Raw genomic sequence first — 25,623 nt, 5'->3', positions numbered from 1 at the left:
TGCAAGCAAAGGCACCGCTGCAAACAGCTGAGTCAATCGATAGAGGGAGAGAGAGAGAGAGAGAGAGAGAGAGAGAAAGCAACTTGGAAAGAAAGGAGAGCAGAGTGCTAAAGCGGCAGCCCCATGAACGAAGGCGCAAGGGAAAGAATGCCAATGGAAACACAAATTTTTATGGATACACTCTCCGCACAGCAACAACAAAGCATTGACTGGACTCTACACACGCACACATGCGTGTGGAACGCACGCACGAGGAGCGAAAATGACATCGGCAGGCAGATGGACAGAACTAGAGAATTGAGCACCATTTTCCATCAGCTACGGACTTTTCAATCAAGTTCAAGTCACGAAACGGAGTGGATGTGCTATGCAGACTCCGCGCGTAATTTAGCGCGTCGAAATAAGTAACGGTAATATGCCAACGTGAACTAAACCTGCATCCAGAGCATGCAAATTGAAACACTAATAATTCTCACATTTTAATCGCAGTCAGTGATTTCCTTTAAACTCGTTTGTGCTAATTATTTTCACAAGAAATAAAATAAATAAAATTGGTTTCCTTTTTATTCGACGTTATTGCAGTTGTTTTTGTTATTATTGTGTCCTAAAATATACACATCCACATACACACACCGAGCACACGTATGTATGTATGGATGTAGGTACATTTGTATGTGTGTGTACTGTGTTGAGTGCCTCGCTCTTGCTCAGTGGTCCATATTCTCCTCTTGACAGGATGCGTTCTGCACTAAAAAAAAAAAATGTATATTGGCAGTTGGCTCAGTGAAAAAGTTGTGAACGCAAAGCAGATTCGAGTTCGTTCGGTCAACCGATAGATGCACTCATCTGTCTGTCAGTTACACGACAGTATTAACACCACCACACACACACTTGCACAAGCACACGCACACGCACACGCACACACAATACAAATATGTATGTATATATAAGTACATACATATGTGAAACAAATTTTGCAAATAAAATGCAGCAAAACGTCAATTAAACTGTAATATCAAAATCGAATTTCATTAGAAGAGTGAACAAATTATAAAACATATTAATAAAGTAACAAACCATTAACCATCTAGGGTTTGCAGTTAGTTGTCCTTGGTTACAGGTAAGTTTTAACTGAATGTAATCCCTTGGCAGAAATTGCGTTTTTATTTTAATCAAAATTGCTGCCTATTACAACTTTTTAATCAATTTATCATGAACTCTTTAAATATATTTAATTACTCTTATTTGACAAATAATTTTTACTATCATTTGGTAACACGGCTCAAATAGTTCAATTTATATGTACATATGTATACAATATATTCCATAAACAAAAATGTGTAACAACAATTCTCAAATTAGCCGATTTTGATATGCATATGTCAAGGTTAAAATATTATTATTATAATTATCCACTAAATTAATAGACAGTTCAGCTTTATATAAACAAGCCCAAGTCCGCAAACCTTAAGAAATGTATCAGTTTTAGCTGGATTGTTTTAAAACTAAGATACTAATTGTCATAGAAGCAGTCAGGCGCACTCCTCTGGCTAAAATATTAGATATTATTATATCAATATACATTTGTAAAAGATGTAATATGTCAGTTAGTATAAATAAATTAAAATAAAATTCTCTATAAAAATATTTTCTTGATTTGTTTTTCTTTTAATTTGATTACGAATTTACTTTCTTTGTATATTTAAGTTTTTTTTTTTAATTTCTACTTCAGCTTTTTTTTATTATTTGTACAGTTACATATCTTTAATTTTTAAAGTATCTATGATTCTCTTGAATTTAAATTCAATAATACTGCTTCAAAACCCATTTGTGCCTCCTAAAGTGGCTCAAATATTGCAAATTGAACACGAATGCTAACTTTTACGATTATAAATGTGTTAGCTGCATGTAATGTAATGCGCGACAGGAGAGGCAGGTGCAACCACAGGATGCTGAGGTCGTTAGCCGTCCCTGGAGCTGTGTATAAAATTCAGAATGGTTCGGGTTTCTTACCATTCCAACCGCCAATTGGAATGCATTTCACTCAAGGACATTGGCCAGGCTAGAAATAAGTGCGCGCATTTCCATTCGATTGCCCTTTCGTACAACACAGGTCGTTAAAGTGCCGAGAGGCGCACGACATGTTCAATAGTTGGGGTTCCTTCTTTTTTTGATTCTCCTTTTCCCATCGTACTTAATTGACCTGATTTAAAGCCAGAGCAAGATCTGACCAAGCAATTGGAAATACCACAAAAGCAAAACGAACAAGAATGGAATGCTAGAGTGCTGTGCCCACACCCAAGGGCCGCTTTGATGAATAACTAAGGGGTAATAACAATTTTCTCAGCTTAATACTCATCAATGCTTAAATGTTTAATATATATCTATATATAATGTTATATATATATATATATATATATATATATATATATATATATATATATATATATATATATATATATATATATATTGTCGATATATATATATATATATATATATATATATAGACAATATTGATGTAAATGTATTCTATTAAAACTGTTTATTGCTTTTTGTTTTTGGGTAAAGGGTATTTAAAAGTTGAGCCTGCTCGGGTCTAGCATTTCATTCTTGTTTTAATTCGTTTTTAGAATTTATTACAATGTTTCTTCTCAAAATCTTAATTCTTAGTACTTTTTAAGTTAATACATATATTAAAATCAACATACAATACTTAATTTATTATGCCCCATAGGGGGGTGCGCATGCCTCCTCCTGGTGTAATGTATATTCGCAGCAATCTAGCCTTCGAATATGGGACATAAATGTAAAGTGTAGAAAAAAAAACCTCTAGGCATACAATACGTACGAGTACATACTAGATGTCATTTTGTGTGTGCGATTTTTCGCCTCGCGTGTGTCCTTTAATGTCCCGTTCGTCATTCCTTGTTTTTCTCAATATCTGGCGTTGTTCTTGTTTTTGTTTACCAAACATTTGTATTTGACTTGAGTTCGCTTGATATTTACTTCCCTTATTTAGCTTAGGGCGTTCGGGCTCGGGTTTCATTTGTTGATTTGATTTTCATGTTAATTTTGAGAGCCGACCTCTCCCCCATCCAAAAGTTGGATCAATACCTATATTTTTGAGCGATGATGATGCAGCAAAATGTCAAAATCATAGAAACCTTTGCTGGTAGACCTAATATGTATGCCAATATGCTAATCTCTGCCCTATGTTTCCTTGCTTGGACTGCCTATGACAGGGTGCTTTTTATGTTCCACGTACAAGTAATTATTTTTTGGATACCATTTATGGTTTTACCAACGTTTGTCAGTTAATCTTTGACAGTGGTAGAGAGTGGTCAATCGGTAATCAACAGCAATAGTTGGATTCCTGTATTATAAGATGAGCAATTTCTCGGTAGTTTGGCCACCTAAATATGTTGATTCCATGTAATAATTAAACCTTGTTAATTCAATTAATTTAAATTTGTAATATCTACATAGAAGTACAGAAAAGAATTGGTTGCAGGAATATCACTTAGAATATGTTTGTTTATCAATTTCGGAATAAATTCAAAAAGAATCAAAACAAACCCTGTTTTGCCACTAAAATTCGACATATCAAATGTATCTAGCTAACACTTTTTACGTCGGCCATTTCTGTTAACATATTTTATTACCATGCCTTCCATCTCAGTTTATTTTATGTACTTTCGAAAGAACTTCCTAAAATATGGTTTACAAACCTGTTTTTTGTGTTGCAAGAAAACTTCTGTACGGACTTCAATCAATGAAGCCAGAGTGATAAGGGATTTCGTCAAACACTTTTGTTTCCTGGATAGTATTTCTGAATGCCAGCATTGGTTTTGCAATTTGTGTCTGCGAAATACCGGCGGGAAGAGTTTGGTGGCCTGCTTACGCACCAAATGCAAAAACGCTGACAACGGCATATGGTGCTTGGGCTGAGGCACACTTCGGAAGCGCCAACAACTTGACCTGCCCCACATCGCCATGGAGGCGAAGCTCTTTTATATTCACCAAAAAGAGCTTTTGCCCCCATTGCCTCGTTACCACAGGCTTGTAGTATATGCACATACTCGTAATCCCATATATTTTTCATTTGCTTTTGCAGCTGTGATGCGATGGTATGCTATTCTATTGCTTTGTGGTTCTGTCTTTGACACCAATCAAATTTATTGATTGCACATTTATTTGATTACAATGCTCTCACTGAGATCTGACTTGGCAGGCATCTATTTTGTATTAAATGGGCCTTTGATTGGTTTCAGCCACCTTACCTTTCTCATATTTGCTCTCTGCTTATCACATATCGCTCCTTAATAATATAAAAATGAGCTCCCTAATTCACTTCAATGCAATAACACGAATTGAGCACGACACCCACACACACCACGTTCTCACATATACCCGTATTTCGCCAACATTTGCGCCGAAATAAATGTCAGGGTATTGCCAACGACCACGTTCTTTTCTATAACACCTGCCGGCGTCCATTTTCAGCGCAGACTTACGCGGAACTGACCTATGTATAAATATACAAACATATGTAGAGGGTTGCCGCGTTTTAATTTCCCATTCCGCCGTCTTTCTTTGTCATGGCCTGCGCCAATTAGCGAAAATCGACAAGATTTTACCTTTTTGAGGCCTGGAGGTGACAAAATTAAAATTTCAGTTTTAGAATTCTATAATATGAACACATCCTAGTTAATCATCAAGGAAATAAACCATTAAGATTAAGATAAGGAGAGCAAAGGATAATCAACAATATCCATCAACTTTTCAAGAAACATCAAGAATTGTTTAACCTATTTCTAAAGAGCTACTTAGAACAACTAAACTTGGTATCCAGATTCTCCTCACTCCGAGAGAGGACAACCACGTTGAGAAATTTATACCCATAAATGTAGTCCCTGCCCAAGATCTGACCCCAGTTTTGCTGGTGTTGCTGCTTTGACTCATCTCTGCACTGCACACATCCACAACCCAGATGTTTGTAAATGTGTGTAAGACAACATGTTAAACATAAATGTAATGGAGACAGAATAGAAGTTACCATATTTCATAAAATTTATGGTAATGATGACTTAACAGTTTCAGATTGATATGAAACGAAAAACAAAAACTAGTTGTAAAGCGATTTCTTAATAGCAACATAACGGTTTCGTATTGCCAGGTACGACTGTAAAGTTTAGAAACGCAGCGAAATAAAGAAATACTAATTTCTTAAATGCACGATTAAAACATTAATAATTGCAAATTGCACGCATACTGTTCACTCCTCTTCGGCTTGACTCTCTTGAGAGCGCTTAATAATAGACCTGCGCACTGCGTCTCCTTCTAATTATTGTTCCATGCCACATGGTGGGGTTGTAACATCGCCTGGAAACACGCGCCCACTTAAAGTCGGCTACCTTGGCACTTATGTACATATAAGTATGTACGTATTTATGTATTTGTTACACACATACATCATAGAAACAATTAAAAGCACCACTTAAGTGAAATAAAAAATCGTCGGAGCATACACTCAGAGAAATTAATTACCAACGCCTTTAAGTTAAGAAGTTTCTGAACTGATGTTGAATTTCTCTGGCATGTGTTTTCTCAACAACAACAACACTTATTTCTACATGTAAGTGAAAAAATAGTTTGAAATGATTTTCTAACTGCAAGATTTTTTTTCTCTGTGTAATTTTCGTAATTTCGTGTTAAGTTTTCCGTGCAAAAGTTTTGTCACAGGAAGGAACCCAACTTATCGCAGTCCTCAATCAACTAAACGACGTGAAGTTCCAGATTGTGGGCTAGGAAATACCGTGTTGCCATAATTTTGTTTGCCATTACCCAGGATGGCTTACTAATAATATTAATTAAGTAATTCAGCTCGCATTTTGATTGTTTAGGGTAAAGTTTTCAAGCTATTGCGTGATTTAGATTTATGTAGGTGTAAGTTAATTTTTTGTTGACCATCTAAGCAATTTATATGAAATAAATAAATATGATATCGCAGCACGGCCTAATAATTTGAGCTCGCTTGCATTTGCAAATTAATATTGCAGTTGTTCTCAACTCATTTGATGTCGTATCAGAGGCTATTATTTCGAAAAAACACTTAGATAAGCATAAGACACCACTAACTTATTAATCCTCGCGCGGAAGTGCTCGAGGTTGGGCTATTTTTATATTTGGAAAAATGTATTGTTAAGGTGCTAATCTGAATGCACGGCTTCAATGCTTTGATTAAACAGAAAAAAAAAAAAATTTTTTCGAAAAAATTGTGAAATTAATATACTTATTTTTAGAGCAACCTTAAACGGAAAGATTAAATACGCATGTTGGCCACTAAATTTCCAACCCCTTAAAGTCATAATCTCTATTTTCATTTCAGAATTAATTTGTAACGAGCATAAATGAAAGATACGTGCGATGCAACTGAGGCAAAGCGAACACTCTGACACGCACTTCGGGATTGTGAGTATTTCATTTTTCTAATATTAAATTTTCTGATATTTATTAAATAAACTGCTCCCTAAAACAGTGCAGTGTTGTTAGGTTTTTTTTCCAAATGTTTAAAAAAGTATAAAGTCGAGCTTATGCATAGAAAAAAATGTAGTTAAATACTTTGCTGTATAAACTCTATACTCCCTAATTACTCCCTATCTCCTAAACAAGAATAGACACACTTACTTCTTTATTCAGGTTAACTAAATTTTACTATTTGAATTTGTTCTTGCCCTTGCAGACTATATTTTGGTGCACCTTCGGAGGCTTAATATTGAGTGGAATTATTGTAATCGCATACTGGATAAGACGATGCAGGTATGAGTTCACTTTAAGCTGCTTATACATAAATATACATACATAATACTCTAAGTTGTTAATTGTGACTGCCAGCACTGATGGCAAAGTCCTAGAAACAGATAAAAACAATTGGTTAAAACTGCATTTTTCAGCCATAAGAAACTAATGAAATCACAACTTTCTTCATTTTGATTGAATGAGTAGAAATTAAACTTCGAACTCCGAAATTTCACATCGAAGCGTCACTGATACCCTTTTGAAATGAAGAATAGCTATGGATGATCAAACCCTACTCTTTTGTTCTATGAATCGTTTTTCTGCGAAAAGCCATAATTATAGTTATATAGTTTTAATAGTTTTTGCTACCATTTCGAATCTCTTTACTTCTTCTATTGGCATTGAAATCCAATTTGGAGTTTGGTTTCGTGGGTGTTTCTGTCGATGTGTAAACACTGCTTGAGTTAGGGCTTTGGGAACAATGCGACCCTCCGCAAAACATGTGAATGTCAGTCAAACCGAGCAATTAACGTGCAATCATACCGCTTAAGCTTGTTAAAATAGCAACAACAAAAGACACCCCCCCCCCCCCCCCCACACACACACACACACACCTGTCCACGTGAATCGCAGTCTATTCCAGTACACGAGCGAATATATTTTGACGTTTCGTGCACTGAAATTTATTGCGACATATGCATGGAAGCGACAAAGCTCGGTCCCCGGTCGGCGGGCATAGGCATACACAAATACACAAATGTACTGAATGATTTAAACTGAAATTGGACTGACTACGAGCCATTAGGTTCATAGCACAAGGTCAATGGATTCCCACCCCTAACTCCAACACTAACAAACTAATACACCCAAAAAAACTTGGTCAACAATGACGCTGTAGAGAAAGGAGCCGGCAGTAAAGTACAGCCTATAAAAGGGCGCTGGTCATACACACATTGGTGGTCGTACGGTTTAGGATGCGTTAAAGGACAACTGGCTTGCGTGTCTGGCTGTTTGGTCACCATTTATTTGGCTGCCATTTCTTCTCTGACATTTGCCAACAATTTTGAGGAACGCAACTGTCATTTGCACGCAAAACACAGTTCCAATGTCCAAAGCAAAGAAGAAAAAAATGAAAAAAAAAACTAAAAAGTTTGCATTCAAACCGAAGAATAAGACTGACAAATCAAACGGACACTAGACAAAGATAACTTTCCAATTAATGCAGCAATTCATTTTGAAATGTTTTTTGTGATAAAGTATTAAATAAAAACATTTTCCATTCCATATAAATATATGAAAATATTGACTTAGAACAAGAAAGCAAGAACTTGCTCAACTCTTAAATACCCTGTAGAGCCACTACATATCCCCAACTGATATACATATATATGCTATAAACAGACATTAATGTACGATATGTACATATGATGACTAGAAAAATTATGTAGACATGTCCGTCTGTCTGCATGAACGCCTGGATTTCGGAAACGGCTAAGCCCACATTAACCAAACTTGGTATGTAGAGTCTCCTTATCCCCAGGAAACATGAGTTAATTCCCCCCACCAGTTTACAATGTTTGCACATTGCACAGGTAATTCATATATAATTCTCTACTCTTGGTTCAAATTTCATCCAAATAAGTTCTAAGAAACGTTATTAGCACAATCTGCGTATATTTATTTGGGTACAGGGTATTTCAATATCGGGCTTGCTGCAATATAACATTGTATCTAGTTATAGCTAGCTTCGCTGTTTATTTTGCACCAAAAGCGGACAATTAGTTCCAAGTTTACAACTGATTGCTTTGATTTCTTTATAATGGAAAAAAGGAACCTTCAAGCTACTGCAACTTCTGGCTGTCAAGTAACACAATGTCTCGAAATGCTACAAAAACAATAATCTACGGGGACAAATAGGTATGCGAGCAGGATTGCAAAAAGTGGCAACAAAATGACTCAGTCGAGAAATTGTTAAAAAAGTTAAAAATCAATGTTTATAATCCAGTTAGAGGGCACCAAGGTACATACGCAGAACTAGACCCATCACATACTTATATACTTTCTCACACATATTCACAGCCACGTAACACACGCACACATACTTCCACACCCACAATACCGACTCGAAGGGGCTGGCAAAATGGCTGGGTTGCGCGATATGAACACGCAAAGAGAAAAGCCAACCGGACCGGACCCAGACCCCCATACACACCTACATAAGAACGAATGTTGGACTGGAATAAAGAAAATTCATACTTTTCGCTTTAACCGAAACGATTTTCGAAACTTACCTTCATTATTGGACGACCCAACAAACGACGTGGCCGCGTTTATTTTTACTGCTTAACGGACTTTTGTGCGCGCATTTCTTCAGACAGTGCGAATACTATAATTAAGAAATCCACTTTAAGCTTCATAATGCAGTCGTGTCTGTGGTAAACATAGTGGAGTATGGCATATGTGTAACACTAATTTTGAATTGAGGCACAGATTTTAAATTGGATACCTTCTCAATCGGTAGCACCACCGCCTTAGTGATTATAATGAAACGATATATGAATGCGTTCATGACTTTGACCTTTGAATAAAGTGTATTGGGTACGATGGCGATTTAAAACCACTTCGAACATGAAGCTTGCAAATCTTATTCGGTTTTCGAGACCGAGTCTCTTTAAATAAATAAACTATATATTAAAAGGTAATTGTTTTAAAAAATTGAATACAATCAATTCAGAACTCCGAGATTCGAACACATTATGAATATATAAATACACATATTTAATTTTGCACAAATCGTAATTCCAAATTCACAATAAGGAGGATTATGCAATGGAAGCTTGACATAATAGGTCCTTATTCCGTTGGATGGCTAGGGAAACAGAATTGAAGTGTTAAAACTCCCCACCCAGACAGGCAACACACCTTTAAGTAAACACACATACGCATATGTATATAAGTATATGTGTAAGTTTGTGTGTTATTAGAAAAAAATCAATAAGCCTTAAAAGCAACTGCGAAGTCAAAACAAACACTAAGCATTCGTCGCACTTGATTAGATAAAAACAGTAAGGGCATGTGGCTAAGGAATGGTAGTATATACCTAAATACCTATGTACTATACATATATGTATGTATGTACATACGTGTGTGTCTGTGCACAGTTGGGTGGTTTTTCTTTCGAATTTTCTAGTCGAAAGTAAAACAAAGAAAAATAAATACGATTAAATCGCTCAACAATAACAGAAACAGACTTACATGCAAATGCGAAAAGAAGAAATGAATTTTAAAAATAGACCGGGAAAGCGATTAACTTCATACTCGTACCACAAGCACGTGCGTGCCTATTTACAAATATTGAACATACAAATGTGTATTATTACAAAATTTCAGATTTTCAGGACTGTCAGTATTTGCGAAGGACCCTGCACATACTAACAAATGGCTTTAATTGGCCTAAGACTTTTATTATTTTTTGGCGTATATGTATTAATAGACAGTTGAAATATACTATAATAGAAATAATCGATCTTCGGTGTCGCACCCGATTTAGGTATCATGCATTGGAGTTTTGAAACAGTTTTTGAGTAATCGGTAGGTAAATTTTGTAAAGCAATCTAAAAAGCCAAGCATAGCCAAAATCCAGCACTTTGGAAGAGCAAGCAAAAAATATCACATCAAGTGAAAATGTTAACAAATTTTAATTTCAATCACACACGATACATAAATACCTATGAAGTAATCGATTGGCTTCTTAAAGTTATGAATATTTTGTTATATATCTTTTATGCTTTTATTTCAAATATGCAAAATTATTATCAAATATTATACATTTTTTCTAAATATGCGCTTATTACAAATATTGGCTGCAATTAGTTGGTTGAAAATTTAGAAAATTTCAGAGCATGTTTTATTTATTTTTCGACTACAATTTCGATTCACAAACAATCACGACTCGCTCACCAATTTAGCTTATACATTCGCTGTCATCGAATATTAAGACTTTGCTTCAATACTTATACGAAAATGCAAGCAATATAAGGTTTTAACGTTATTGATTGTTATTTAAAATCTGCAAGGCGCCTAACCGCCCACCAATCACCAAAAACCACACAAATAAACGTGCAATGGGCTTCAGAGAAAAAGCTTCGAATGCAATAAAAACCAAAAATTTTCACCATAATTTAATATTGATTTTTCGCTTTTGCAATTAACACACATGTTATGTTAATGTTATTTTAATTCTTAATTTTATATTTTTCTGTACTTGAAAAGAGTCTAGGATTTAAAACACCTCAATTTATTGGCCATTTCTTTCTTTTCCATTCTAAAATTTTTATTGAAACATTCTACAAATACCAAATTACATGCGCTATAATTACACATCCGTGACGCCTCCTCTCAGGACACTTGTAGCGAAGACAGTGCGCCCAAGCCGCTCACCGAGGACCTCATCATCTGCTGTCAGCCGCAGCAGCATCCTTATAAACTACCAGCTCAGAACGCTATCTCGCGCTCCCAGTCATCTAAGATCGTACAGGACACGGCATCGGTACATGGTGCCGTTTATCAACTAAAGCAGCAGCAGTCCTTGCCCACTCCACTGCCCGCGCAGCAACCCGTAGGTCTAACTGAGGCCTATTCCTATCCACATCCCAATCAGCACCCACACCCACATCACCATCACAACCACAACCCGCACGCGTCCAAGTCCGTCTCAATTTTCGTCTACAAGACCCTCAATACGGTCTTTAAGAGCAGCCGAAAAATCATTGTCAGAGTCTGCGAAGTAGCCAACGCCAAAAAGTCCCTCACCATGTTTAAATTCAACAAAGCCGCCCAGCAGCAACGCATCGACAACCGGAACAGTTCTGTTACTGGACATGATCCGTTCGTGAGGCCACCGGTGCCGGAAAAGTGAGTTGATTTCCCAAAACTAAACTGAAAGTGTTGCAAGAGCCTCACAAAATTATGAGACTGGTCAAAAAAAAAACATAATTCAGCTTCAATGTTTAATCCCTTTTGTTTTTCAAATATACAAATTAAACTGAAATTTCTTTCATATAAATTGGTAAGGTCAACGTTGAGGTGAGAAGCTATATACAAGGTCGTATAAAATCATCATAGCTCATATATTTAGGCTTTTTTAACAAAGAAAGATGAAAACCTTATAATCTATACATATATACGAGAAACTCGTGCAAAGTGATTTTGGAAAGTAGTCAGTTAAGTCTGCATCTACAAGTTCTACATCATCTGAGAGAGAGAATAGATAAAACTAGAAAAACTGTAAGCATTACTTAATTGCTGAAGGTGTAGATCAGAGGAATCAGCGACGGCAATCCATTGAAAGTATGATTTTGCAATACTTTTTGTAAGACTTGTTCCATTTACTTAATTATAATACGCTCAATATGTATCTTTAAAATTCTCGTCAACTCAACATACCCAATCAATATAATTGTAATGGCCGACAATTATTTAGGAAAGTGAAGCACATCATGAAGAAGCTGCACAAGCAAAATGGACTGAAACGTTCCAACTCAGCCATCGAGTTCGATGTATCAGCGCTCACAGCCGCTAATCGTCGCCAAATCTACAGTAGGTGAGTAACATAAAGTCGAACCCGAGCAAAAAACAGCAACAAAAACAAATACAACAACACACCAGAAATGAAACCTGTAAATAAATATAAAAATAAAATGTTGTCTTCCTGTTCGAGGCAGCTTTAAGTAATGACAACTTCATTATAAAAATATGTAAGAAAATCTGAAAAGTTTTGATGAATAACTTCAATGGTTGTGGGCACACCAGAGATGAAACCTGTAAATAAATACAAATATAAAATGTTGGCTTCCTGTTCGACGCAGCTTCAAATACCGACCACTTACTTATGAGAATATGAAAGAATCTCTGCGAAGTTTTGATAAATAACTTCAATGGTTTGTGGGCTTAAATATCTACTTAATATATATATTTACATATATATATATATATATACATATCGTGGGAGAACTGTCGAACATAAAACTAATAAAATTCACTTTTCTTTTCATTTTGATCGAAATTAAACATTGCAAAAACAAGCTTTTATTCAATGCTCTAACATATGTATATTCCCATTTATGTATTGTAATTTTTGTTTATCCTCTTTGTCCTCTTCTTACTCCGTGCAACAATAACAACAACCACTACAACAACAACACGAAAACCAACAACAACGGCATCCATCCTGTATCCTTCTATTTACAGCAATCGTTCGGCCAGCTCGGAGCAAGATAACTCAGATCAGTCCGAGCACTCGGAGAAATCGCCACTGGTTAGCGCGAGGTTAGACAATCTTGCTAGGCTCTTTTTTAGCAAATCGATGCCAGCGGAAACCGGAAGTAGAGATACCATAGATTCAGTACTAACAACAAGGTTGCATTTTCTATTTATATTAAAATTTTCCAATTTTTCCTAAGCAGTTTCGCATTTGTATACTCTTTACAACCCTTTAAATGACAACTGTTCCCACATTTATTTTAAACTCATATAAACAACAATCTTTCGGCCTGACTTTAGTGATTGATCACATATATATATATATATATATATTTTTTTTTTTTTTTTGTATAAATTTAAATGACTTTTGTACTGCTGCTTTTATGTTTTATACTTTTTTTCATTTGGTTAGTATGCAATTTCCAATTTAGAATTGTTTCTACTTATTTGCTTTTGCCAATAACATGTTGCATGCCAATTAAATAACAGCTAGTACCGTTTACGATGCTTTCAATGTTCCACAGATGCACATAGTAACAAAACCTATATACCAAATTCGCATTCAATTTAAAAAAATAATTTATTATCGCACTTGTCATGCACCACAACAAATTCGAAAGCAAAACCTAATCGGATTTCTAATGGATAATAGTATAAAGCATCAATTTTAATGAGTGTGTTTTATATTTTAACAAATTTCCAACTAGTGCAGGTACCAGCACTGACACTCTCTGGACATTTATACGTTCTGATATGTATAAATTAGTTTCAGGACTATACTACCAAGTTTATAGTGGTTTCAATGTTTTAGTGATATTAGAAATGTATTTTTCAACTATCAGGTGGGAATGTATGTGGTTGTTGAAACGTTTCTCTAACGAATGCCCAGTAGTGTGTATGCGCTGGAAAGTATGCAATAAAATGTCACACTCGGACACGTTTAATTGCCTTTTGAACTTAAGAGTTTCATCGTCAGCCACAACTGAAGCCTCTACAGACCTAAACATATCGGTGCCACACTTAAATCGAATTCTACATAACCCCTTTATACAAGAGCAACACGGTAGAGCTTTGCTTTTAATATTACCCCAATTTTGCGAGGCATATGTAAACCCCGACACTCTATGGAAAGCGGAAATCTAAAAAGCAAAAATACTCGCATTCTTTTTAGCTACGTTTTAGGTGTGTTCACTTTTATTACACCCTAACGGCTAGAACAGCAAAATCAATACAAAAATCAAATACAAACACAAACGTGGTGGTAAATTTACCAATTAAACTACAAAGTATGTTGAAAAGGGCCAAAACCCTTTTATAAGAAATTAAGTGTGCCGCAGCGACACCGTGACAAAGTGGTCAAAATCTAAGGCCAAATTTAAAATATTTCCTTTTACTTGCAGCAATTTTTGACTGACGCATTGCAGATAACATGACAGCTGTGAATTGTTTTTTTTATATACCCGTAATGCACACATGGACAGTGTCGTTTCAAGAATCAACATTTTTGTAATATGATAACCGGTTTTTGTTTTTATTTTTAAAGCATCTCACGAAAATATTATTTTTTAAAACCAATTCAAACAATACATAATGTTTTTAGAAACATAAGCCGCTAAGAATGCTTCACCATGCCAAAGCTGAATTACTTTTTAAAAATCATTTTTAAACTATTGCTTTGTTCAAAAATATGAAAATCAATATATTTGTTAACTCTATAGAAAAACATGCAAGCAATTTTGAAATTAAAATAATTTCTTTAATATGACATTCAACAACAGCAACAATTCACTCAACTGCTTTACACTGCTTGGTTATTGCACAAGTCACTCAATCAGTAACATAAAACCAATAAGTACTTGCCGTCCTTCAATGGCATAGACATGAATTAACCTTATATTGATTAGCTAATAAATAAAAATCGATAAAATGAAATATGTTTTCGATTTCATAATATGATTCCAATCGAATGTAAATTCACTTGTTGCGCTTACATATGTATGTATACAAGAGAAATATAAGGAAACACGGGACTTTATTAAATATTCTTTGGTGTAGAATTGGGTCAATGAAACCAATTACGGTTTTGGAACTCCCATATAAAAAATGTATTAAACTATAAAAAATGTATTAAACTAAAAAACCCCTTACCTCATTAAAATGCCAACGAATCTCGGGCCGTCCCATAATATTGTGTGCAATAATGTAATTAATAAAATATAATGAAAGTAAAATCAATTCAGTTAATCACTAAAAGTCTATACATATGTATATATTTATGTATGTATTTTGCCCCTTTTGGCCCCTTTTGCGCATAAGTATAAACTTAGCCCGACCTACTTAACCTTCGCTCAGTTTTGATGGAGAGGATTTTAAGTGCTCATTTATTTTATGTGTGCTCAAAACCCATGTCAGAGATTTCTCTGTAGTGGCAATGTCCGACATCCTACTAAAAATTTGCATGGCACAATTACCCTGCGGAGCTTTCATCCCTCGTGGCTAATCGTCGGTCTGCTATGCAGAGGCATGCGATTCATCAAACTTAAAAGTGCTGAGTTGGGCTGGCCAAACATGGCAAGGGATCACCTTTTTTGTGATTATGGTCCACTATGGTTTCAAGGTTGTCTTAGCCGTTTAATTAAAATAGACACAAGATTGGATGTTACAGCTGAGTGCACCGTGTAAATACTGAGGCATAAATATCTGACGTTATATATATTTTTTATTTTGACATCAAATTTACATAGGTGATACGATTCGGTTTGGTGAATGTAATTTCTGTGGATTCAGTCGATTGTCTTAATTCGTATGCAGGGAAGGAACATGAATATGCAAAAGATTATGTGTTGCTTAGAAGAGGATATATAGAACAGGGTATGTACCAAGCTTAGTCGCCTATTAAAACAAAACATTGAGAGACTGAAGATTCATTGAGAAACGCATAAGGGAAAACAACGGTATGTGTCCACTTTGGGTTGAATTTGTCCAATATTTTTAACTCCAACTGAGACTTTGGTACGAGTAATATGGGAATTGCTTTATGCGCCGAACCTGTAAACCTTTTTACACAAGTTTTAAGCCCATAAGCGAACAAATTATTAATACTTGACGGAGCTTAGAGAAAAATACCAAACTTTTCGTCCTTTCCTGTAAAATCATCGACTTTTCGTGTCCTCAACATATTTATCTTTTTCCATTTAACCCTTCTTTTTCTTCTGCTTCTTTGCTCCTCTGCACAATTAAGTTGCAGTAATAATTTCTCTTATATGTATAGCTCTTAATATGTTCTTTTAGACACTTTTCTGTTTCCTACGTACTATATCCACATGAACATTTCCATGTGGCACAACAAGCGCATCTTGTACTTTTCCAGCAGCATTACATGCTCTGGGAACGCGAGAATAAATTTGTATGGAATGAATTGTAATTGTTCTGCTTCCGTTTCCGCTGCGTCTTTGACTGTTTGGTGATAGTTTTTTATAGGTTTTAACCATACCAATACATTTGTCTCTTGGGATTGATTTTACGAACTTTCGAAAGGTACTTTTCTCGGCTGCTAGGCAATTTATTTTATTAGTTATTGTGAGTGAGCATATTGTTTATGGGGTACGACGAATTGGGAAAGATCAGGTTATTTAGCGGAAAATACTTGCTAGGTTCAAGTATGATAAAATAAATTAAAATTAATTGGTCGCATTGAAAAAAAATCTGTTATCAATCCAAACATCAACCACATTTGTAAACATAAGATGATTCGAAATAGAGTTTGTTTAAAATCCTTCCCTCTATATACGCTCTTCCCATCGTTGCTCGGAGTAGCCAATACTATAAAACGATGAAATCGGAATTTATGACAATGGCCATTGATCACTTTTTCAGGCCCAACATCAAATACCAGTATTCAGCGCTCGATAGTGGCAATGGCATCGTCGAGCGAAGTCCTCGGGAGCGAGCGCAACGGGAACGGGCCCTTAACACCACCCAGGAATGGATTCAGAGTGCTAATGGACGCTACGAAGTGATGGCACATCTGGACGAAATTGGATCGCGACATGGCAAGAACTGGTTTCTGGTCACAGATGCATCGGTGAGCACTTGGGCCTTATGTTGTCTAGTGCTTAACATAAATTTGCATTATTGCTTTCGCCAGGTACGCACGGACCGCCTGCTGACACTACTGCCTTTGCCAGCTGATTGTGTAGCATTCGAGGATATGGGACCCGGTGAGAGTCCTAGAGAGATACTAATGGAGTTGCTGGGCTCACTTCATCATCCGTATATCTACCCTGTACTGGACCTGGGCTTCTTGCGCAACTCTTCAAATAACTATGCGTGTTTTGTTACACCATTCAACTCTCGCGGCAGTCTCAAGGATCTAATCTACAAGGCAAGTACAGTTTGGGTATTCACTCGAGCGAGAGTATGATTGCTTTTGTATTTATTTATACCCCACAGGCGCAATGGAATGAGCCCTGGGCGCGAAAATATACCCGCAAGCCAAATGGACTGCCCGTCAGCCAAGTGCAGCGTTTGGGTCGTCAGATTCTGGAGGCATTGCTCTTCCTAAAGGAACGCGGCTTTGCGCTTCACGGTCACCTACACAGCGGTAACATTATTTTACAAAACGGAGCAGCCAGGTTAGTGTGCAGTCAATCGAGAATTAATAGCCAAAGACTAAAATAGATAATTCGCCAATGTTGGTGCAGTCAACGATTTTGCAGCCAAATGGGTTTTTCATGGCTAAAATTTCTGAGCATCACAGAACCTGACCCACCAAAAGGTCTCGATATCTTAAACAAACGTTAAAATGAAAGTTCGGCTGGTCTTGCCAGTGTTTAACTCTCTCTTGCTCAAAGCAGCAATAGAAAGCAAAACTTACTTTCCATGCGGCGGAGATGCAGAAATCCTCCCCACTTCTGATGCGCACAATTTTTCATTGTAACTACGGGGGGAAGGGGACTGTTATCAATGCTATATTCTTGTCAGTTTTGCCAATGCGTTTTGCTTGATCTTCATTTTGGCAGGCTGTCAGGCTTGGAGAACGGGCTGCTGGGCCTTAGTTCGCGTATAAATGCCGTCATGTGGTCGCGGGCAGTACCAGAAATCGAAAATGTCGACATTGTATGCTTTGGCCACCTTCTCTATGAAATGTGCACAGGGCAGGAGCTGACCACGCCGAAGCCGTCCATGCGTGTGCTAGAAATGGAGCTGCAACATTATCCCCAAATTGGGCAGGTAGGTCCGGTCATTTAAGTCTCCCTTTGATATGCAACTAATTGCTTCAAAATTGTGATCACAGATTTTAGAAATATTGGGCCTTATTTTTGAGCCGCCAAGCGGTGTGTGCCCCTCCGTCGAGGACCTAGTCCTTTGTGATCTTTTTCGCAGTATTGATTTGCGTGAATTGCGTGGACCCTGCTTCAGTGTAAGTAAAAGCAGAAAACTCAGTGCAACTATACTCAAGATATGTCTCCCATTCTCGTTCAGACAATCAAGCCGAGCCTAAGTAGAAGTACGCTTAATTTGCTCCATGCCGTAAAGAAACGTCAGTGTGCCTCCCTCGGCAACTCATGCAGCCAGGCGAGCTCCCCCTGCACACCGCCGTCGACGCCACGTGACCAAAGACCCGGGTAAGTACTGTCTAAGGAGTATACCTATACACATCATCTTTGTCTAGTTATTGATTTTATGTGAGGGCATAGCATAAATATAACATTTTCACAACAAAAGACACCAAGTGTAATAAAGTCCGCCACTAAACTATATAATTTGATGAAGTTTATACATACATATATAAATTGTTGTTGTCTCAAATTATATACTATAATCAAAATTTCCTAATTATTTCGCATTTGGCATACATATATACTATAGATAGGTCTACTATCATTTTAATTACAAACTTTAATGTCATACTTTCTACTAACGAAATTCAAAATTTACAAAGCTTGCCTATAAATAGTGTATAGTCGCTTACTGAGCGCACATTCCTAATGCATTCCATCCACAAACAATATCCTAGACTTTCTGTGCAGAGGAGCACTATTAAAGTGTATTTAACAAATTATCAGAATAACTCAGTTATGAATGTATAGTTCAAAATCTTGTTGTAACTTTATTCGTGTTGTTCATAAAAGTGCATGTTTTTGATGTGTAGGAATATTGAACTAAAATAAATACTTGGCTGTTTATATAATATATAGTATGCAATGTACATATGTATATCCTTTTGAATTGCAAACATATCCGTACCTTAACGCTGCGATCTCCAAATTCCACTACTTTGCAAAATTTTACAGTAATGGAAATATGAGTGTAATAGAGCTGCAAAACTATGGCTCTTCGATGTTATTGATAGTATTGTAAAGTTTTCAAACGACCTATTAAAGAATAAAATAAACAAAATACCTACAGATGTAGTTTTGTTGTTGAAAATGTTTTTTATTTTGAACATCATCTCGTTCAACTTAAAATAAAAAATATAAGTTCTTTATTTCATCATAAGCAAAATAATTTTAAAAAGTCAATTATTTTATTTTATTACATGCGTATGGTGTCTATCTTCTTACCTAAGTCAAGAGCTTAGTTGTTGAGTTAATAAAATAAAATAATCTTAAAATGAGATGTGTGACCCTGTGATCTTTTGATTAAAGTGTTTCTCTCTAAAATTATCCTTCATGATCTGTTAAGTTTTTCCGCTACTATACGGATGTAAACTCACTATACTACAATCAATAGTAAAATACAAAATATACATGTAAATGAAAAAGGCACGAATTAGTTTTATATATATAAACATAAATCAATAAAAAGTATAGCAGATTCGAATTGCTTAATGGCAATGGATTAATAATGAAACTACAGTTGCTACAAAATAAAACCATCGGTTTTATCTTTAGTTTTGCGGCTCTAGTGTGTAGACTACTATATGTTATCTACATATGTATATCTTATTGCGATCACTTTTTATAGTTATTAATTCAATAATTCCCATAAAAGTCGCACATACACACATATATTTAAATTTAAGAAATATGGTATATATTTTACATTTATCTTCTACGGCGCCTATTGCGCGATCAGATGTATCCATTTTGCTTTAATTTACTTATACGCATTTCCTTTTGATTTAAAAGTTCATTCTTTGCATTTATTTATTTACATAACCCGTTTAAACTACAGTGTACTACCACCTGCGCCCTATGAAGTCTTTCGAATGTACTAACCTCAATTAGCTTAAAGCAAAGCAAAGCAAAGCAGAACAGATAAATATATCCCCATGGAGGTAACACTCACAGATAACTTCAATACATAATTACCATTATAAAATCGTGTAAAAACTGTACAATTAATTAAACCAGAAATAGACAAAATAAAAATTTTATTTTATTAAAGCGATTCAACATTTGGCTATTGAATTACAAACTGAAATACAGCCAAATGAAAAATAAGCCAAATATTGGTCAGACCCTAACAAATGTGGTAAGTGGCGAAAAAAAAGTATTATGCTAAACAAAAAAACCTAGGCCACTACTGCCACCTCGAACACCCAGCAAGCAAGCAACCATACCCACCAAATATAATGCACTGGCTAAGTCGAATGTTTCACGGACAAGGACCAAGATGAAACAGTGCCTCGACCGAGTTCCCACATTGTTTCAGCTTTCCCCCATTCATGAGATAAATGATTTAAGCTTATACTTTTACTCATAATGCACGTATCATGTGAAATGCTTTGTGTGCTATTTTTAGCAGTTTCATATTTTCCAGCTCTATTGTGATTAAATTACGTTTTCAATAAGCTTACTATATGTATGTACTATATATATCGTGCTAAACGCTTTTCAGTCTTTTCAATAATGATAAAGAAATCACAAAATCTTTCTTCTTTATTTGCATGAACAAATCGCGTGTGTAGTATATAAAAATGTAACTGAATTTCAATGTGAAGTAACTGTTTAACCAAAATTAATGTCGAAATCCTATATTTAACAACAAACTGCAAATGGTTTTAATAGTTCTAGATTTTATATAGAAAGAAGTGGATGCAGCAGTCTGATGTCCAGATTCAAATGAGCTCATATGTTGAATAAAATTGAAAAAATAATAGCTGCAATTTATTGTAAATAACAAAATAACTCCTAATGATTCTACATATGTAGCCGTATTATTTTTATATATGCATTAAAGAAATATGGTTCTCTAAATGATGTTGATTCGAAATATTAATTTTTTATTAGATTATTGTTCCTTCTTTAGACTCTTAACTTTTTAACAAACTCAGCTTAATTATTTAATCGTTAATATTTTTGGCATTCACGAAAGTATCTGTTTAAAGGTTAATATTTAAATATAGACAGCAAATAACAACAATATTCGATCAATTAGAACAGCATTTTACATAAATTCGCAGGATACATATAAAATAAATTTAAATTTCAACAACAATGCTTGCTGTGAAATAAAAGTGTTAACTATTAAAACCGTTTGGAAACCTTTTTTTATGGAATATTTTTGGACAATTAGGAAAAAGATACTCCATCTTTTTTAAAAATTGTATAACTCGAACAATCACTCATAGTTTTAAACACAATATAAGTAAATAAAGGATGCAATTAAAAAACATCTACACAGCATACATACTTAAAAACAGATGAAGATATAAGATGGAATGATCAACGTAGCGTGTATCACACTCAAAACTAATACCTTCTAATTGATTTCAATCTTATCTCTGCTCTTTGCATTCAAATCAACTCTATATACAGCATCAGCCGTACCATGGACTCATTTGACATATCAAGCGACTCAGAGGAGGGTTTACTCGATGTCGTCGTCGACACTGTGCAACATAGCATGGAATACTACCGGCAGAGGCACTTACAGGATGACAAAGCCACTTCCTCCACCACATCATTGTTCACGTGCACGCAAAATAGACAGCCTTATGAGCCGACAGAGTCGCCCATCCATTACTGCGATTATGCCGCCCACTCTGACGACCAGGAAAACGAATATCAGAGGTACAACCAACAGCCGACCATAAGATGCAGCACCAGCAGTCAAAGCAATTTAAATGTACTCCTTACTGAAGGACCACTCGGTGGCAATTGTAGCGGTAGCAGTGCCAATAGCTTGACCTCAAAGGGTCAGACCGAGAACGAGGATGATTTGCTCGATGAAGGGCAGGAAAAGGCGGAGGTGGAGTTGGAAAAGAGTCAAGAGTTAGCAAACGGCTCGAGTATTCTTCGCACCCATGGTGCCAGTCTTCACGCCCACTGTTCCACATCAAGCGTTTCGGCTGGCGCTTCATTCAATCATCAGCTTACAGCGGATATGTGTAATTACAAGAACTCAAAAAGCCGACGGCTGGAGTATTCACTAAAATGCCTGAAATATGGACGCAGCAATCCATCACAAGACTCTGCCTTTGGCTCTCTCACGGACAACGATCTCTCAATTGGCTCGAGCCTACGTCTAAGTAGCTTTCAGTCCATATCCTCACCCATCGATGAAGGCGTAGAGGATATTATTATAGCAACCACGACGGCGGGCAACGACACCTGCCTGGAACTGGCAACCATACCGTGCAGTATGGTTTCGCAAGACTCTGCCATATCGTCGCCTTGCCGCGAAAACTCGCCCAGCTACTTTCTCAACATAGATGACGCGCTGTCGGGGGGCTCTTGCTCTGGCGGTTCCACGTCGTCGAGCTCTATGGGCAACATAAGGCCCCAACAGTTTCCGGTATCGCTCTCGCCAAAGATTTTTGTTACCGCTACCAGCAATTCAAGCAACTCATCCCTGGCCTCGACTGGCAATCTATACTCCCAGTCCCAGACACCAGGCCACCAACAACAACAGCAGCAGCAGTTCGATCCGCCCAAGATACTTGTCAACGATCAGAATTCCATATATACGACATCCCCATCCAAACGCTCGAGCATGATCGAAGTGTTCTCTCAAAAATATCGCGTTAGCTCCTTCGAAGACATGTCACCAGGAAAACGATCGGACAAGCATCTGAAGCACGCAAATCGACTAGCCTTTCGTTCCCTGGAGGAGGAACGTCGCATCGACAACGCATTCCTGCCCATTGCTGATCGAACCCATTCGGACAATCGCGTCAACCTGCAGAGCGAGAAGTATAAGAAGCTTACCCATGCCTCGTTTCGCATCAGCAAGACCTCCTCCAGCCAGTCGACTGTGTACGACAACAGCCCCACGGCCCATGACAACATCGAGCTACAGCGTCCAGCCACTGCCTCCGGATCGAGCAGCAGCAATCGCCAAACAATGTGGCGCGACAGCAAGTTCTATCGCAAGAATCGTATCGCCAAGTCAAATGAGTCTCTGCTCGAGAACTCACCCAATCACTCGCTAAGACTTTCCCCTTCTCCACTGCGGGACAATCACTTCGACAGTGGCAGCTGCTCATCACAGAGCAGTCGCAGCCACAGTCGCCAATCGTTTAATCGCGGTGGCTCTATCAATGAGATAAACGGCTCCAAGCAAGCTGTGGAGCTGGGACAAGGACTAATCATAACGACCAGCTTTTGCGGCAATAGCGGAGGGCTGGTCGGTGGTCGTAGATATTGTAGTTCCAAGAGCGAGGATCTTGGAGAAAGTTTAGATTATCTGCGGGTAATGGACTCTCGGAAATCGCATTCGGAACGTCATCTTGTTAGTCTCGTGAAACTTAAACAAACGGCCATCAACAACACGAACATCAGCAGTGACCAATTCTGTCCCTCGGAGGACGAAATGAGCTTCAACGACGACAATAATGCCTCATCGTCATCTGCAGCATCCAATGGATGTCAACAGTCACAGCCACATGTAATCGCTAACAAGCAGCAGCAATTACAGAAGAAAGTACCGCCTCCTCCTCCGCCTCCCTCACTTTACGCAGGCAAACGCTCACAGCACCGGCAACTAAGCTCTAGCAGCTCCTCTATCAATCACATTAAGACGACCAATACGAAGAACATTTCGTTGGCCACCTTGCCCTGCCAATCTAATTTTGCAAAAATTCCCTCCGCTTACCCAACTGCCAACAATCCGACTCTCAACTGCACCACAAGCGAGCTGAACAATTATTCCACGCCGTCTAAGTCAAAGTCTCCTGACGTCGGCCAAATGAATCGGTGCAGCAGCAATGAGGACAGCAGTTCAATGGATGAGTCGCCTTCACGACGAACTCCAAGTGGCATCGAGCTATCACGAATTTTTGTGATGGAAATGGATGACGCACTCGATAGCAGCTGCAGCGAGGAGAAGACTCCGTTGCTGGACAGCGTAGAGATGGCACCGATCAGTCCAACTGAGCCGGACATGGGGAAGCTCTAAGCGGATCCCAAACCAAAGTATGTGATAAACAAAATATTGGGCATTCTCAACAAAAAAAAGTAGCTCAAGGGGGTCCCTTGGAACATTGGTTTTGCTTGGTTGGGACCCTGATGGATAAAAGGCCACGCTGCAATGATAATTGTCTTCGTTCACAACCAAAAAGCTTTCTTCTGGTAACAATAATAATGATGATGATTTATTTATACTAACTCTATATTGGTACGTTTATTGTACAAGTTAGAAACCCGGCTCCACTGATACTCTACTCTCTAGACTGCGAGCCTCCCATTTTTCTGAAGATGATTTTTAGTTAGTCGTATTAGGTGGTAAGTGATCTGAACTGTAACATTTTTGCGTATAGTTTTGAATGTGAAATTATACCCGAAAATTATATATACAGACATAGTTCAAAAATTAAAGACTTAGGCTTCGCTATTATGTCTTATTTTACGATTACAATACTTTAAAGTCCCATTTTGAGCCGAAACCCAGTTGAAGAAATCTACGAATATACTGTATTAAAAACGAGACATCTTTTAAATGCAATGTAGGCGGTAATAAACTTTTAAAAATATTCAAAATAAAGAAGCTGTATATGCCATAATCATCAGCTGCATTAAATTTTTACAAAAAAATCCTTAGGCCGAACACATTCTATGTGGAAAGTGATGATATTCAAATATAGTGCTGGGAGACTTTCATTCATATATTGTTGTAATTTTAATTAACCTCACCAGAGCTCAAATAAGAAGCAAAACTAGCAAACTTAAATAGGCCATACAAATATATACGTAAATAAATTTATCCCGCTCGACTTTTAAATACCCTGAAGCCAACCGTTAAAGGAGCGATTCAAATGCTGGAGTTATGTACAATTTTAAATATTTCTTTAAAAAAAACGGACCTGGGAGAAACTGAAGTAGACGTTTGTGGGGTCTATCCATTACCCTTTCCCAAATACAGACAGGCGATTACTGATAATTTAAATTTTTGTTTACCCTTATTGGATGCAATAAAAAATTTAAAATTTGTTTACTTAATATCTATAAAAAAAAAGACAAAATTGATTAGAAATAGTACTTCTTGCTTTAAGAAGGGGAGTCACTTGAATTTTATGCTATTATTATTATATATATATATATATATATATATATATATATATATATATATATATATATATATATATATATATATATATATATATATATGTATATATAC

General features: G+C 36.8%; 1 protein-coding gene across 3 annotated transcripts; it reads left to right on the top strand.

Moving 5' to 3' along the window:
- Positions 1-920: 920 nt before the first annotated feature.
- Positions 921-25,517, top strand: LOC115631490 (slowpoke-binding protein). 3 transcript variants are annotated; one of them, XM_030528248.1, is made up of 13 exons: positions 921-1,120; positions 6,389-6,471; positions 6,743-6,819; positions 11,201-11,712; positions 12,281-12,400; positions 13,048-13,215; positions 16,936-17,143; positions 17,207-17,443; positions 17,512-17,693; positions 18,081-18,291; positions 18,356-18,481; positions 18,544-18,686; positions 21,825-25,517. In XM_030528248.1, the coding sequence occupies exons 3-13, from the start codon at positions 6,814-6,816 to the stop codon at positions 24,403-24,405; spliced, it is 4,494 nt and encodes a 1,497-aa protein (XP_030384108.1). In that variant the 5' UTR covers positions 921-1,120; positions 6,389-6,471; positions 6,743-6,813; the 3' UTR covers positions 24,406-25,517. The 3 variants fall into 3 exon arrangements, with proteins under 3 accessions (XP_030384108.1, XP_030384106.1, XP_030384107.1); XM_030528246.1 differs by lacking the exon at positions 21,825-25,517 and adding an exon at positions 20,239-20,455 and having other exon boundaries at positions 1,020-1,120; XM_030528247.1 differs by lacking the exons at positions 13,048-13,215; positions 21,825-25,517 and adding an exon at positions 20,239-20,455 and having other exon boundaries at positions 1,021-1,120.
- Positions 25,518-25,623: the final 106 nt, after the last annotated feature.

The sequence above is a fragment of the Scaptodrosophila lebanonensis genome, unplaced genomic scaffold (genome assembly GCF_003285725.1).
Source record: "Scaptodrosophila lebanonensis strain 11010-0011.00,11010-0021.00 unplaced genomic scaffold, SlebRS2 tig00001412-arrow-pilon, whole genome shotgun sequence".
Lineage (NCBI taxonomy): Eukaryota > Metazoa > Arthropoda > Insecta > Diptera > Drosophilidae > Scaptodrosophila > Scaptodrosophila lebanonensis.
This window is presented reverse-complemented; position numbering and strand designations above follow the sequence as displayed.

What these genes read in the sequence shown, in the direction of transcription:
- LOC115631490 (XM_030528248.1), top strand. An exon ending in CGTCGCCAAATCTACAGTAG is followed by an intron (nt 12,401 to 13,047) that starts GTGAGTAACATA and finishes TTCTATTTACAG; the next exon opens with CAATCGTTCGGCCAGCTCGG. An exon ending in TGCGTGGACCCTGCTTCAGT is followed by an intron (nt 18,482 to 18,543) that starts GTAAGTAAAAGC and finishes ATTCTCGTTCAG; the next exon opens with ACAATCAAGCCGAGCCTAAG.